Source organism: Micromys minutus (assembly GCF_963924665.1).
Source record: "Micromys minutus genome assembly, chromosome: 1".
Lineage (NCBI taxonomy): Eukaryota > Metazoa > Chordata > Mammalia > Rodentia > Muridae > Micromys > Micromys minutus.
In genome coordinates this window covers 260,758,655-260,773,492 of record NC_137969.1, presented here as the reverse complement: position 1 = coordinate 260,773,492, position 14,838 = coordinate 260,758,655, and the positions used below count along the sequence as shown (strand labels likewise).

Here is a 14,838-nt window from a genome sequence, read left to right as displayed (position 1 = left end):
GCACAATTCCATCCTTATTCCTCTGCTCTCAGATTTCCTTTTCTGTGTGCATGTATACTTTTGTGCATTTGTACATATGTATCTATATCTGTGTGGCTGTGGAAGTACCTGTGCACTTTCATGTGGAAGTCAGAAGTTGAGATCAATATACAATATGCAACCTGATATATCCAGATAGAGTTCTCTCATACACTTGCCTAGTTTAACTAATCAGTTTGCTCCAGCAATTCTCTTTTTCTACCTTGTAACTGCTTAGGTTGTAGGCAGCTACCATGCTCATGTGGCTTTTGTATGGAAGCTGAGGTTCAGTAAAGAATTTGAGTTTTCAGGCTTATGGACAAAGTTTTTACCCACTGAGCCATCTCCCCTGCCCTTTAAATTTCTTAACGTTAATTTTCTGGAAGTATGGGCTCATCCTGAAGTAGGAAACATGAGGTTAATGGAGACACAACATTCTTCATTTTCATCCATGTGCTTCCTTCTCTTTATACATAGAGCAGCATTAAAGGATTTAGTCTATTAAATTAAGTGGTTTTCCAAAGCCCCAATATTTCTTTGGGAGAAATAATGTATTTCCCTTGGTTTATCTTCTCAATATTAATGGGTACAGTAAAAGTAAGGGAACAATGACATAATATGCCGGATGCCAGATGAAATAAAACAGAAATAAAGACAAGAACAATAAAGCTACTTATTCCCGGAACCCAGTGCGACTCATTAGATAATGCACCAGATGACAAAATTCAGCAAGAACAGGAACAATTCAGAACTGAGCACCCAGTCTGTCTTTTTAGCTAGTAAAATAGGAGTAACATAAAGCATGTAATGGATTTTAATTACCTTTGGATAATTGCATTTTGCCACACTAGAGGATTAATAATAATACCTCATAAAATTATAGCAGCAGCATTTCATTCTAAGTACCATTCGCTGCAGGAGTATTTAGGCATGTTTGCCTTTCTAATGATGATTATGTGTTCTGTGTTCCACATACCATTCACAATATCCAGTTAGGTCTTACACCATCTCTGATTAGTAAATACGTAAATACTGTTTAAAAGAGGTGGCTGATGTCTTTGAAAAAAAATAATAAAGCTAACTCCTTTGCGGTATCCTATTTTCCCAATAGAGATACTGTTTGGTTAAAATCTGAACTAAGGCTCTTGGCCCTTATTGCCTTTATCCTAATAAGTACAATCACATCTGAGTGTCAAAATTTGAAAAAATTAAGTTTCTCTAATCTATACTTTCCTATATAAATAGTAAAGCATGTTCTGAGAAATACGCTGACAAAGGTTTAATAGTGCACATGCTGTTTTGGACACTAGCCTCTTAGCCATGTAGCTCCAGTATCTTTGATAGGCCATAAATTTTTCTCTGAGTAAAATTTTTACTTTTTCCTACTGTCAAAGAAACTGTACCTTACAATATGCCATAAAAGCATCACTAAGAGCCTAAAGCAAAAGATGTAAAAATTTCTCACATACATTAGGTACTAGATCATAGGTAATTGGTGTTGAGTTTGAGGCTTAGTAACAAAATCACAGTCACATATTCAGGCAAGAATCCAGGTCCCTGAATTATAAATCATAAATCCAGCCTCATTCTACTAAAGGATCACCACAAATTTATTTTACTACCAAGTGGTTTTAAGAAACATTTCTGTTGAGTCTTACGCTTAGCTGGGTTTGGTTTTCTAAAACCACAGAACCCTTTTACTCTAATAAAAGACTTAATAAAGAAAACTTGAAGTCAGGCATGGGAAATGTAGCTTAATTGGAAGAATGCTTGGCTATCAACCTCTGAATTCAGTCTCTACTGTCACATAAACATGTATGGTGTCCATTCCTGCAGTGAAAAGCTGGGAAAAGTAAGTTCAAAGTCAATTTTAGCTACACAGTGAGTTCATGACCAAACTTTATGTGACACCCTGTTTCAAAAATTATAAATAATAAAAATATAACTGTCCCAAGTCTCTAATTTACACACTGAAGGTCTGAGAGAAAATTCTATATACTCAGTTACTGATAGGTGACTTTCCATAGAATACCTTCCCCTTTAAGAAAGAATAAATGTGTGTCGAACTGCAAAACAACAAAGATGTATGCAGCAAGGCTGCAATAGCTTCAGACTTAGATAAATAAGAAGACAATAGAGTGCCCAAATGAACAAACCAAGAGTTATCTAAAAACCATAGTTCTAATGGTCCAAGAAGATCCTTTGTATCTTTTGTCAGAGATATTTTTTAAGGAAAATTAAATGTTAAGCCCATAAGGAAAAGCAGATTGGCTAAAACTTTTCCTCATGTTTTTCCCATATGTTAACAGCTTGCCAGTTTCTTAGCACTGAGACCCTAAAATTACTCTGACATTTTCCTTATCTACATTCTTTCTCAGTCATGTCACCAAAAGTGGCTACATTTGATTCCTTTATCCAGAAAAAAAATTACTCAAGTTCATAGATTTGTCAATGTTCTCTTTCACTCTTTCTCTTCAAGAGAGCAATAGATACCACGTGTTTCATGATGACAAATATCATCAAATATCATAAATACATTATATGTTATATAATATGCCCATCTAAATACCTGAAAAGATAATGCTATATGATTCAGTTAAATTAAAAAAAAAAAACAGGTAATTTATCCAAAGTCAGGGGCTAATGAACAGACTAATGGACCAGGAATCCAGGATAGGGAGCTTTACTAGAAGAAATATTGCCTATGGATCCCTGAGGGAAAAACACTATATCTTTCTCCTCAACCCATGACTTTTTGTCAATGTACTCCTAGAGCTTACTGCAAAAAGGACTCCAGGTCCTCTCAGTAACTGAAGTGCTACTGGTTCTTTGGTGTCAGGAAGCATCTCCTGACTTCTCCTGATCACTTTGATCTTTGCTTAATCAGTCAACTCTGAGAAAGTCCCTCTTGTCTAGATTAGTGGATGGGACCATGAGTGATATAAACAGGGTTTAAACCCTAGCTCTGACACTCACTAATGTCTTACTTGCTGCTTTCAGTGATTAATGAAATATGTGAAGAAGATTTTCATCTGACTGATAAAGTTATTTTCATTTGTATGGTATCATGTACTTCCCAGTGGAGATGTAGCTCAATAATGAAACTTCTTTAATGTTTTCTCTATTTAAAAATTAGACATACAAAAGTATTAATTTGCTTCTGTGTGCTTTGCAGTTTCTGAGACAATGCTAAGTAAGAACTGATTGATTTAGAAAATCATTTATCAAAAACATAGATGAATAAAACAGTAAAGAAAAGGATAAATGGAAAAGAAACAGAAAAAAGGTGAATTCTATATAAAACCTTTATTCCCATATAAAACAAACAGTTTTTTTCATATAGACAGACAACTGCCTGTCTGTCTATAGTTTATAACATTTGGAAGGAGGCTTATACCCATGCACATTCTTCTACTTATTCCCTTAAGAGAAAGTCTTTCACCAAACCCAGAACTTGACTGACAGTCAGCCAGTATCAATGATTCTCCTGTGCTTGTGCCTCACTGCTCTGGGATTACAGGCAGATGCAACTTCCTGTCTATATTTGGCTTTTTATATGAGTGCTAAAATTTCAGTTCAGAGTCTCATACTGTACAGTAATCACTCTTAACATATTGAGCCATCTCTCCAGTCCCTAATCTTATTTTTTAAGAAAGGGTCTCTCATTGGTTGAACACACCAACTAGGTTTGGGTGAGCTTTGCCAGAGACTCTAGAGATCTACCTATTTCCATCTCCATGCTTGACTTTTTAAAAAAGAGCTACCGAAACCTAACCAGAATCCTTATGTTGTATAAGTATTTAAACTAATAACAAATCACAACAGTTGCTACACTCTCATTTTTAATCAACATGCAGAATAAAGTATTTTGAGCACTCCAGATGTCAGAAAGGGAGGGAAAACAAAGACTGCTTCTGGAGAATACAAGAGGGAATTAAACTTGCAGTAAGAAGTGACTGCAAAAAGAATTATACCTGGCTGGCTATACTGTTCTCCATGTGAATAGTTTCAGAGATGAAAAACAGATGGTGATTAAAAATCTTAGCTTTACTGAGTCTCCATGGAGACAGTGGCCCAGTGTGACATGCCAAATAAACTGCCCCTCCAAAGGTCTGCTGGTGCCTGCATAGAAGAGAGGTGAGTGGGCAGAGGTAATATAAAGTGTAAAATGAACCTTCAAGACTTTTAGTGAATAGGAAAGGAGGAGCCTGATGTTTATTGTTGGAGAAAGAGTCCATGGAAAAGTTACAGAGAATTTATTGTCACATATGTTAATAATATCCAGAAAGCTAGCTAAAGATCTGCCTCAGGCTTATGAATGTGTGAGCTTCAAAATCCACTGATCTTCTTCCTATAAAATCAGACTTTTAAAATTGTGCTATTTTTCTAATATTTTAAAATTGAATTTTTAAATGTCCTCAGAAAAACTACAAGGAGATTGTTTATTATAAAATTTATTCTTTTATATATTACAACCTGGCCCTTTTTCCCCCTGCCTCCTCTCCTTGCAGACCAGCCTGTTCCCTCCACTTCTCTTCCATTTTCCTTCAGAAAAGGGCAGGCCTCCCAGGAATATCAACCAAATATGGCAAATCAAGTTGCAATAAGATTAGGCACTTCCCCTCATAAAGCTGGATGAAGAAACCTAAAATGTGCTTCTCGTGGGCTAAAGAGATGACTGAGCAGTTAAGATCACTGACTTCTCTTACAAAGGACACAGGTTCAATTCCCAGCATCCACATGGAGATTGAAAACAATCTTTAAGTCAATTATCAAATATGGCTTCCACAGGCACCAGACATGCATTTGGTGCATACACACACATGCAGGCAAAACATCCATCCATATGCTTAATATAAAACTAAATCTCTTAAAAACCTACAAAATAATTTTTAAAATGTGTTTTGCTTATATGTATTTGATTGGTTCTAAACATTACAGTTTTGCTTTAATAAAGTAGTTGTATCAATTTAGAAAATATTTGAGTTGTTACTTATTTGAAAATGTGGCATTCTCAGAATTCTCCAAAGAAAGACTTTTCTTTTACTTAGAAAAAAATGATAAATGGTCAAAAGTATCAAAATACATGTGAAAGGCACATTCAGTATCTCCATTCTTCAATCAGCTTGACACGTGATAAAAATGATCAGGCAAATTTTTGGAAGCAATATAATGCCATTATTGCCCTACTGAGTCCCAGGAGAATCAGGTGAGATTTTGAGGTTCTTGTATTGTAGGGGAAAAAAACTGTACCAGGGGTACAGGCATATTGGTAGAAATAGAGATTACTAAGAAGAGAAGTAGGCCAGGGTCTGGGGAAAAGCTATAGCCCTAGGTCATGAGATTCAGTGAAGTAGCACCTTCCTTCCAGTTCTGAAAACTGCTACCCCCTACCCCAAACAGACTCTGTGGCCAGGAAGAGAAGCTCCCAGTGGTTCTATAAACTGGTTTCTTTTGTTTGCCAATTTTACAAATTTCTAAATTAACCCCCCCTCCCGTGCCACAATAATGTCTCTTGAAAAGAGGAAAATATAAAAAGAAAAGAGGAAGTGAGTAACCTAAGTCTCCAGCCCTGAACACACCTTGTTGTGGTGTGCAGAGTTGAATGCTTAGTCTTGAACTAAAAGGTCTTTGCTGTATAGTTATCTTTAGAACATGCTAATTTTAGTAGTCATTCTACATTCTAGGTGAAACTTTTGTGGCCCCCATATGTTTTATATTATTCCTAAAATAGTGCCGAGTCCAGATAAGTGCCAAGTAATTGCAAACATATTAAAAGTAAACAAAAAGAAAAAAATAAAAAAACAAGTTGAAAAGGAGGGGAACAGTGCAAGTGTGGGTAATGACATCCCGGGAGATCTCATACCAGAGTGAATGACAGGAAAGAAACAAAGCAGTGAAGAAACACTAACATGGAGTTTCTCACTCCAAAACCAGTTCACCCACAGCACTTTCGCTCAGAACTATTTATAAATCAATAACCTGACTTGTCAAATTGATCATGTTTAAAATCTGTCTCTATTCAAGGAGAATAAAACTCTTCAAGGACATTTTAAAGATATGGAATTAGTATACATTGTCCCTTTAAGTGGCTTAAGAGGTGAAATTTGCTATAGGAAATTTAGAATGGCTTCAGGCCAAAATGCCTTGAAATTTTACCTAGGAGATTACATGGGTAAGATACCATCTGTTAGTATTACAATGAATTGAACTGGTGCCTCTAGAAAACATCTAGGGGCTTTTTAAAATGCTTTTGAGATGTTATCAGTCTCAGACATAGACTTAGGCAGTTATAATTTGGGCTGTGTGAAAGTAAATAATGGAAAATAGGTCTGCATCAAGATTTTAGGAAGACAAACAATAAACACAGAGAATCCAGATGCTTAGGAGGGCTAGCAGAGTAAACAGCTCTCCAGTATATCTAAACAAATTTAAAAAAAAAAAAACAAGGCCTTATTGCAGACAAAAGAAGTGAAGCTTTCAGTTAGACAACTTCATAATTGGTGAACTGAAATGCCAGGACCACAGCAACACAATTTTCATAATGCTCTTTTATGTTCATCTTGTGTGCTATGCTCACAATAGAGTGTGCTCATTGATAGGCTGCAATTCCTTTCTTGGTTTACAGACATATGTGTCATTGATAAGTAGTACATACATGTCCAGTTTGTGGCAGCTTCTGGATAGAGTTTTGTTTACAAGTCCTTGCCAGAGGGCTGAGTTTCAGGGAATCAGCAGCTGTACAGCTGACACTTGCTGGAATGCATTAACTGACTTGACTGACTAAACACCTTCCGGAAAGTCTGCAACCGGGTCACCTAACAGAATTGTTGCTTCACAGTAAGAAAAGGAATCTCAAAAGTAAATATCCACCTGTATGACTCAAAATGACAATAAATATGTAGCTGGTGCTTCTAACATCACTGTCTCAAAAGAAGGAATATTGGCTTTAACTAAAATATCTTGAAAATGTCTTAACATTTTAAAAATATTTTCACTTTAAAAATATTTTATTACTGTAAAAATGTTTATTTAATTCAATGAAAATCAGATCACATTGCTCTTATGGAAATCTGAAAGAATATGTATATCCTATTTGCATAACAAAAACCATGTAATAATACTTCTGGTACAAGCAGGTTTTCTGATGAATATCTTTGTATTAAATGCTTTTGTTCTGTGTGTGGCATTTATAATTCTTACTGTACATATAATTTTAAGAGTTGAAACAGCTCTTTGACGTCTCTTGTCAGTCATTTTCAGTAGCCCTACATTATCCTTATATTCATCATTAAGCATTTATTCTTTGTCATAAATGATTGTGTATCCTGATATTTATTAGTATATCTTGTGTGAGTGGACTTAGTTGGTATTATTGCTTGACTACAAAATATAATTATTCTATGACTTCCATTCTTGTAGCCTTATATGTATCCTTACTGTTCTGATTTAATGAGTTGATTTGATCAAAACCTATGGTAATATAAAATCCAACAAGAGTAAAATGTACTTGATATAAGTGGGGACCATATATTCCAGACACTTCCAACAGGATTACCCAGGTGGTAACCTCAGTTATTAGGTCTGCCTCAACATTCTTTCAATTAACTCATGAATATGCAGAAGAATAATTTTCATTTTCTTTACTTGCCTGTAGCCTGACACCATTAAATGGAACATATGAAAAGCTTACCTCTGCTGAAACATCTCCAGATTTTCCTCGGTGAGGATTTTCATATGCCTGCATCTGATGCTTAGTGAGTCCTACAGACTTCTCAGCAAGTTCCCTCCAGCTTCTTCCAAGCTTTACAGCTGATGTCAGAATAACAGCCTCTTGGATAAGATGTGCCACTAATCCTTGGCAATCCATTTTTAGCAGAGCCTGGGGCAGCAAGTATATATTATATTTAGAAACAACTCATTGATTTTTTCCCTCTAAACTATAATTTGCATTATGTACTCTAGAAATTGGAATCCTTTTTTCTATCACACATATAGTTGAGGTTTTTACACTCAGAATGCTGATTTACATTTAAGAAAATCCACAAGCAACTACAGTGATCAAACCTATACTAGAAATAGGGGAATGCTAGTGTAACATCAGTAGCTAAGCATGGGATGATGAAAGAACCACTTTACTGATATATGACTTAATCCCTTTCACTGTTAATGAAATAATATACACCCTTTTATCAGTACCCTTAGTACCCAAGATTCCAGCAATTAATAATTTCTGAATCTAGAGGTAAATACTCATTTTCCAATAAAACTTATTCCTTGCCTTACCAGAAGATTAATACAGAATCTATTTCAACAAAATGTAATTTAAATTTTTCTAGAATCATGTTTATTGAATAGATATATGATACTGCTTTAATTTTAAACAAAGCTAAGGAAGTTTCTAAATTTAAATCACTACTAAGTACCAATGTGATTCTATTAACATAAACCTAAAGGTAATAATGGCAAACATTCTCTTACAATGGGAAAGTGGAATGCTATCAGACTATTTCTTTATTTATTGCTCACATTTCTACCTTGTTTCAGGCAAAATCTAAGAGTTTCTTTTATGCTTTGATGACATTTTTAAACATATATACATATATGTATGTATTTTTATGCAAATAAGTCTGTAAATATGTTTGGCAATTCCTCATTTTCTAAGAGTACTTAGGGGTCTTATCTACTTATATGAAAAAGTAAATAAAATTGAATTAATACAAAAAGCACCAGTTAAAGTGCATTATTTATATCCCCATGAGATCTATATTTAGAAATACAGTTCATGGACTATAGACACCAGTTCTATTAACTCCTGTATTTATACTGATCAATGCTGGCCTCAGAAAAAAGCAATGTCAGCAGGTCTCCAAAGTATACTTGAGTTTTTGTGGCTTGGCTTTACCATGGGAAAGAAGAACTTCATAAGAAATATTTTCTGTATCTTGGCAATGTTTTTTATAATGAATATGATGACAATACAATTCTTCATAGTTTTCTAGAATTAAGATAAAATCACATTCTGAACAACTTTTAGAAATGTCACATATTAGTAGAAAAAGGCAATCACACTTAACTTCTCAACTTGGCCCATCAAGACACAGAGCAAAAAAAACTTACACTTAACGCAGAGAACATTTGAATATTCAACTTTATACCACAGAAGGATCAATCACTTTGCCAATAGATAGCTAGGCCATACACTTTTTCAGAAGGGTGTCTTAATAGCACCATTGAGACTTAGCATTAGTTGAACGGGTCTCTACCAGATTGTTTAATCAGGGTATTTTATGATTTATTATTCTGTCCCCAAACTTCTGGTATGATCAGATAATGTTCAGGTCATTAGGCCAAGATAACTTATTTTCAACGGCTAAGAAAAGAAAGTAATGTTTTTGTTTGTAGTTCTGTAGTCTGTGCTAAACATCTAAGTTACAAAAAGAAGGTATTACAAAATGAATGCATGGCTTATACTGGGTCGAGCAGTTTCTAGTATTCAATCACTTGGCCCATAGTCACTGAGAACATAGCATAATACAATAAAACTGTCTCCTGGCCTACTAGACATTATAACTCTTAAGTTTTAACTGATCTTAGTTGTTAGTATATTTCTTTAACATGAAAATTATTATTAATGTCACAGATTCACCCACCATTTTCCCCTGCTGTTTCATGATTTATTAAAATTTAATTTTTTACATGTCTCTTCCCACTGCCTAATTTACCATTTTTGTACTTATGAGCACTGTTCTGATAATTATGCTATTCATTACACTTACTAATGTGTACTTACAAAGCATTTAAGTCCTGCCCCAAACACATATGCACACACTATTTGAAGAATGTATTTGCATTTAGAAATTATTGGCTATATGCATATAGCCATATTTTAATGTTCTTTGGAAATATTATTTTGATATTTTATTACTATAACATTGAATTTCTGTTTTAAAATCAAGTTTTTATAACTATCCTCAAGGCTTTAAATGGGGTCAATACATGCTTTAAAGAGTTGGCCTCAAAAATTCTATTAGAATATTAAAGTGTTAGCAGAATCATTGCTATAGTCATGAAGTATTATATACAAAAGAACATTAAACTAATAAATAGATAATATTTTGTGTTTAAAAAAATCAAACACTCAAAAATGAACCTCAGGTAAGTCTGTGTAGTTTTGTTTGTTGTTCTTTTTTACTTTCATGTTATGGAGCTCCTGACATCTGAAGGTCCATCTAAATATTTGACAAAAGTAATAATTTCTTGAGTTTAAAAGAAAAGGCTCAACACAAACACAGCCTTTACAATATCCTTACAGACCAATTTTGGAGAAAAAATTACAACTCTCAGATCATGAATCCAAAGCTAAGACCTGTAGAAAAAGCTTCCTATTTGCTGTTCAATGAGGTGAATGTATTTGAGACCTCTAGTTTTTTATTTCACCTCTCATTTTTGTTATAAATATCATCAAGTTCATAAAATTCTCTAAAAGTGAATGATTATGATCAAAGAATACTCACCACAATCAGTTCATAAAGAAACTTCCTGGTATTTCTGTCTTCATGGCAATCTTCTTTTAACTTCTTGACAATGTAAGAAACCCTTTCTGGTTCCTTCTCAGCTTGAATTCTATCAAAATCTTCCTGTGCCAGATGTGTGTAACCCAGGACATTAGCTAAAACTTTCCAGTCATGAACTTTTTCTGACACCAAGGTCAATACAACAGAATATATATAAGTCAGATTTTTAAATGGCAAGGCAATTTGTTCCAGAAGATCCTTGGTTGTCAAAATGCCATCAGACATAGACATCACTTGTTCTTTGGAAATCACCTTGACATTTTTGCAATGCACGAGTCCGATCTTACCTCGAAGGACTCCTACATACCATTCTTTGACTTTGGACTGTCCAATGGCTCTTACTGTACCTTCTCCAAGAAGGGCAATTGTGTCCCCTTTTAAATAGTCAAGTAAATAGTCAATCTTACATTGCCTCAGTACTGTCTTCAGTGTGACCCCATAATTGGCAAAATTCAATGTCTTATCTTGGAAAGTGGGATATTTAACAAGTCCTGTTGACAATAAAGGCACCTCCCTGTCTTCTCTCTTCTTCTGCAAAAAGCCTGGCAAATATGAGAACCTTTTGGTATTTGGGGCTGGATCAGGTGAAGTGACAAAGAACTCTGTGACCGGTTTTCCATTGGGGGTGTTTACCTGAACCCGAAAAACAAACAAGTGCAACTCTCCCTGGACAACTGAAGAAAAGAAAACTTGTTGATGAACTACCACACCTGCTTCCAATTTCCTCTGTGCAATTACTTTTCCTTCTCCCTCTTTCTTTACTTCAAAATCAGGATCACAAGAAAAAGCTGAAATAACTAAATCTTGTGGCTTATCAAGTGAAAATGAATGCTTCCCCCAAAGGTGAAATACGACTGGAGATGTGCTTTTTCTACCCTTCCTAATGTCAGAGACTGTAAACTTCCCTGGCACATAGTTGTGTCCACAAACAATGAAAACAGCAGTAAAGCTAGGATGGAGATATTTGGGTCCATAAATTCCAATGGAGGTGGTTTTGTGGATATAATCCCAAATAGTAGCAGCTGGTGGCTGAATGATCATAGCTTGAACAGCTACAACTATATACATTACATGGCTCAGATTAAGAAGCTTAGCTTGGATGGTATCTTTGTAGATATAGCAGTTGTTTAGTACTTGGAAAGGGCCTTCTCTGTCCAGGCTGTGCAAACACACCATTTTTGTCATGACTTGGCTCAGAGGATCTGTTTTCACTTCTGCTCCAGTTTTCATCTCTAACAAAATAGCTTCCATGGTATTCAGGTTGCTTAACCTGATTTCCAAGAGAGGGCTTATAGTACAGGAGAGATTATGGTTCAGCTTTGGTGGAGGATCCAGAAATGCTCTCAGAGATATCTCCTGGAATTCTCCTACAGCTACGTGTCCTTGGGGTACATGAACAGTGATGTCTGAGTCAGGTAATTGCACTGACCCCCCTTGGTGATTTAGTTTACAAACTGCAATGGTCTCTGCAATTTGTGTTTGAGCCCACCCAGGACTCTGATTAATTGTATTCAGATCTAGGCAAGAGCAGGCCAGCTGACGTTGACTTAGCCAAGCCATTTTATATGCTTCTCGGTCATTTCGAAGCCATTCTAAGTCTTGTATTAGGATCTGGTCAGAGCTATGTATACTTTGGTTAGTGTGATTTGCATCACCTAAGACATCCAGGAGTTCTGAAACACTCTTAGACCTTTCTGACTTCCTTGAGAAAGATGACCTAAGCCCCTGATCCGTGTTAAGTTCATCACCAGAGGAATCAAAACAATTTTCTATCTCTATTTGTCTTAAAAAAAGAAAAGGATCTTCCTTCAAGATAGACATATTAGCTCTCTTTTTGTTATTTCTTAGCTGTGTGATGTCCTCCAGAAATGGGTTTGAAGCAGAAAGTTCAGTCCAGAATGGATTTGTATCTTTGGCATCTCTATCACCATGGAGAGTGGAAGCTTCTGGCCAGTTGTGAGGCAAGCCTAGCCCTTGCCATGCTGGTTATTTAGATAAAAACAAAGCAAAGACAAAATGAAGTAAGAGTCTAATATATGACCATGATTAATTTACTCATACCTTAAAAACTCAAAACTTACCTTAGGTTTTCACTTTTGATTCCCAGGTTGATGTCTACTACAAGCTTGGGAGTAATATTTATCAATCAGTAATTTAGTAATTGTATCCATTTGTTTATATTGAAGAAAGGAGCATTTTATACAATGTTCTTTTGAGTAAGGTATAATTATTTTATCTTAAGGTATCATAAAATATAAAGTAAATAATGTTGAGTACAGTATATAGTTACATATAACAATACATTAATAATGCATTTAATACACTTACTAGCATAAAGTTACATCTTATTATCTTATGTTTCATTTACCTAAAGTAAACTCCTGAAAAGAATTAAGTTTTCCTAAACATTGAGCTGTTAATTTCATTATATCAAAAGATTAATTTGATGTGTTTCTTTTCAAATTATATCAAAGAAATGTCAACCATATCCATATACAATTGAAATTGCTTTCAAAATAGTCTTCTAAGTTAACATCATCATTATTTATTTATTTTCTGGTAACATTGTATTAATAGATTTAACAGTGTATAAATGACATATTGAAATAAACATATCTTATTGAAATCATTGCCTGAGGTAATTCACTGGACTTTTGAGAGACTGTATTTAGTAAAGAACAGGATACCTCTAGACATAGAAACACTTTATTATATCCTGGGAAAGGAATAGAATAACACAGAAAACATTTCTAATATATCCTCTAGCATCAGGATCATTTAATGTTTAGAGTAGCATTTGTTTGACTCTTTCATAGAAATACTAGTCACAAACATGAGGACTTTGTGCATTTAATATCCCATTAGGGACAATAAAAGCAATCATAGACAATTGAGTTATGTGATGTTCTCTAGAAAAAAAAGTTTCAGAAAATTGTTACCTTCCCCCCATTTGTATAACTTTTATCTTGACTTAACATAAGTGAGTTATGTTACTCATTAAAAGGTATAAGATGTATTTTAAGAAACAAAAATAGTTTTTCTCTTATTACCACAAATCCCCAGCACTCTCAGAACTCTGTCTCTCTCTGTCTCTCTGTCACTCTCTCTCTGTCTCTCTGTATCTCTCTCTCTCTCTCTCTCTCTCTCTCTCTCTCTCTCTCTCTCTCTCTCTCTCTCTCTCTCAGTATCAGGTGATTTGGATTTTGTTCCATGAAGATTATTAGGCTTCTCAGTTCCTAGTTATCTTTATTACCACCCCCCAATGTAACAATATTTGCAGGATATACTATGCATTTATTAATGTGTACCTCTTTTTTATATCTGTTTGAATCTGTGAGTGTGCTTTCTTTCTTTCTTTCTTTTTCTTTTTCTTTTTTTTTTTTTTTTTTTTTTTTGTGTATGTGTGTCATATCTCCTAGTCTCTGATTTGAGAGCCGGGACTGCAGATACATACCCATGCATGTTTTATATGTGTGTCCTATCTGTCAGTCCCTGATACTGAGTGCTGGGACTGCAGATACATACCCATGCATGTTGTGTATGTGTGTCATATCTGCCAGTCTCTGATCCTGAGTTTGGAAACAGTGGATACATTTCCATGCATGGCTTTTAATATATCCTGGAAAAATAAAGCCTTGTCCTCATGCTTACGTAGCAGTCATTTACTCACTGAGGCGTCTCTCTTGCCCTTATTAATGTACTTTCTAAAAGAACATTTATTTTTAGTGATATTCTATTCTGTGACAGAACTTGTACTAGATAATTTTGTAAATCTTCTATAGTAATTTTTAGAGGCAAACATTCCATAACTACTGGAAATTATTTTATTTATTTACATAGAAATATTATCATATTACAAATTCCTGTACCTGTAATATTGTGATTTTGGGGGAGTTTCATGGTTTCCATGTCAATCAAATTTCCTTCAGATCTACTTCGACCAATTCCTTGTGGCCAACAATAGGCTCTTTCACTGATTAGCATTTTGCTACCTACGAAACAAACAGAGGTGTATTTATTGTAAGTACATATAAGTAAGTTGGCAGAAAAAACAATCTAACAAATGCTCATTCACATTTATACAGAAAACTTCATGTTAGAATATCTACATAGTTCTCTTGTACTGGTAGATAATCAAAAAGAATTTACCCTGGTAAACCATTCGTTAGTGAGTCAGTAAAATAATCAGTGAATGTCTGAAAGATAAGACAAAGAATAATAAATCGACACTTTAATAAATACA

The 14,838-nt window shown here is 34.7% G+C and overlaps 1 protein-coding gene across 1 annotated transcript in view; it reads right to left on the bottom strand.

The window, feature by feature from the left end:
• The window catches only part of MACC1 (MET transcriptional regulator MACC1), a gene marked incomplete at both ends in the record, with an annotated part of 31,898 nt that extends 17,319 nt beyond the window's left edge, over positions 1–14,579 (bottom strand). The window contains 3 exons of the mRNA XM_080937417.1: positions 7,712–7,900; positions 10,536–12,577; positions 14,465–14,579. Of these exons, the coding sequence (XP_080793543.1) occupies positions 7,712–7,900; positions 10,536–12,577; positions 14,465–14,579 (2,346 nt within the window). The remainder of the gene's footprint in view (positions 1–7,711; positions 7,901–10,535; positions 12,578–14,464) is intronic.
• Between the last annotated feature and the right edge of the window lie 259 nt (positions 14,580–14,838).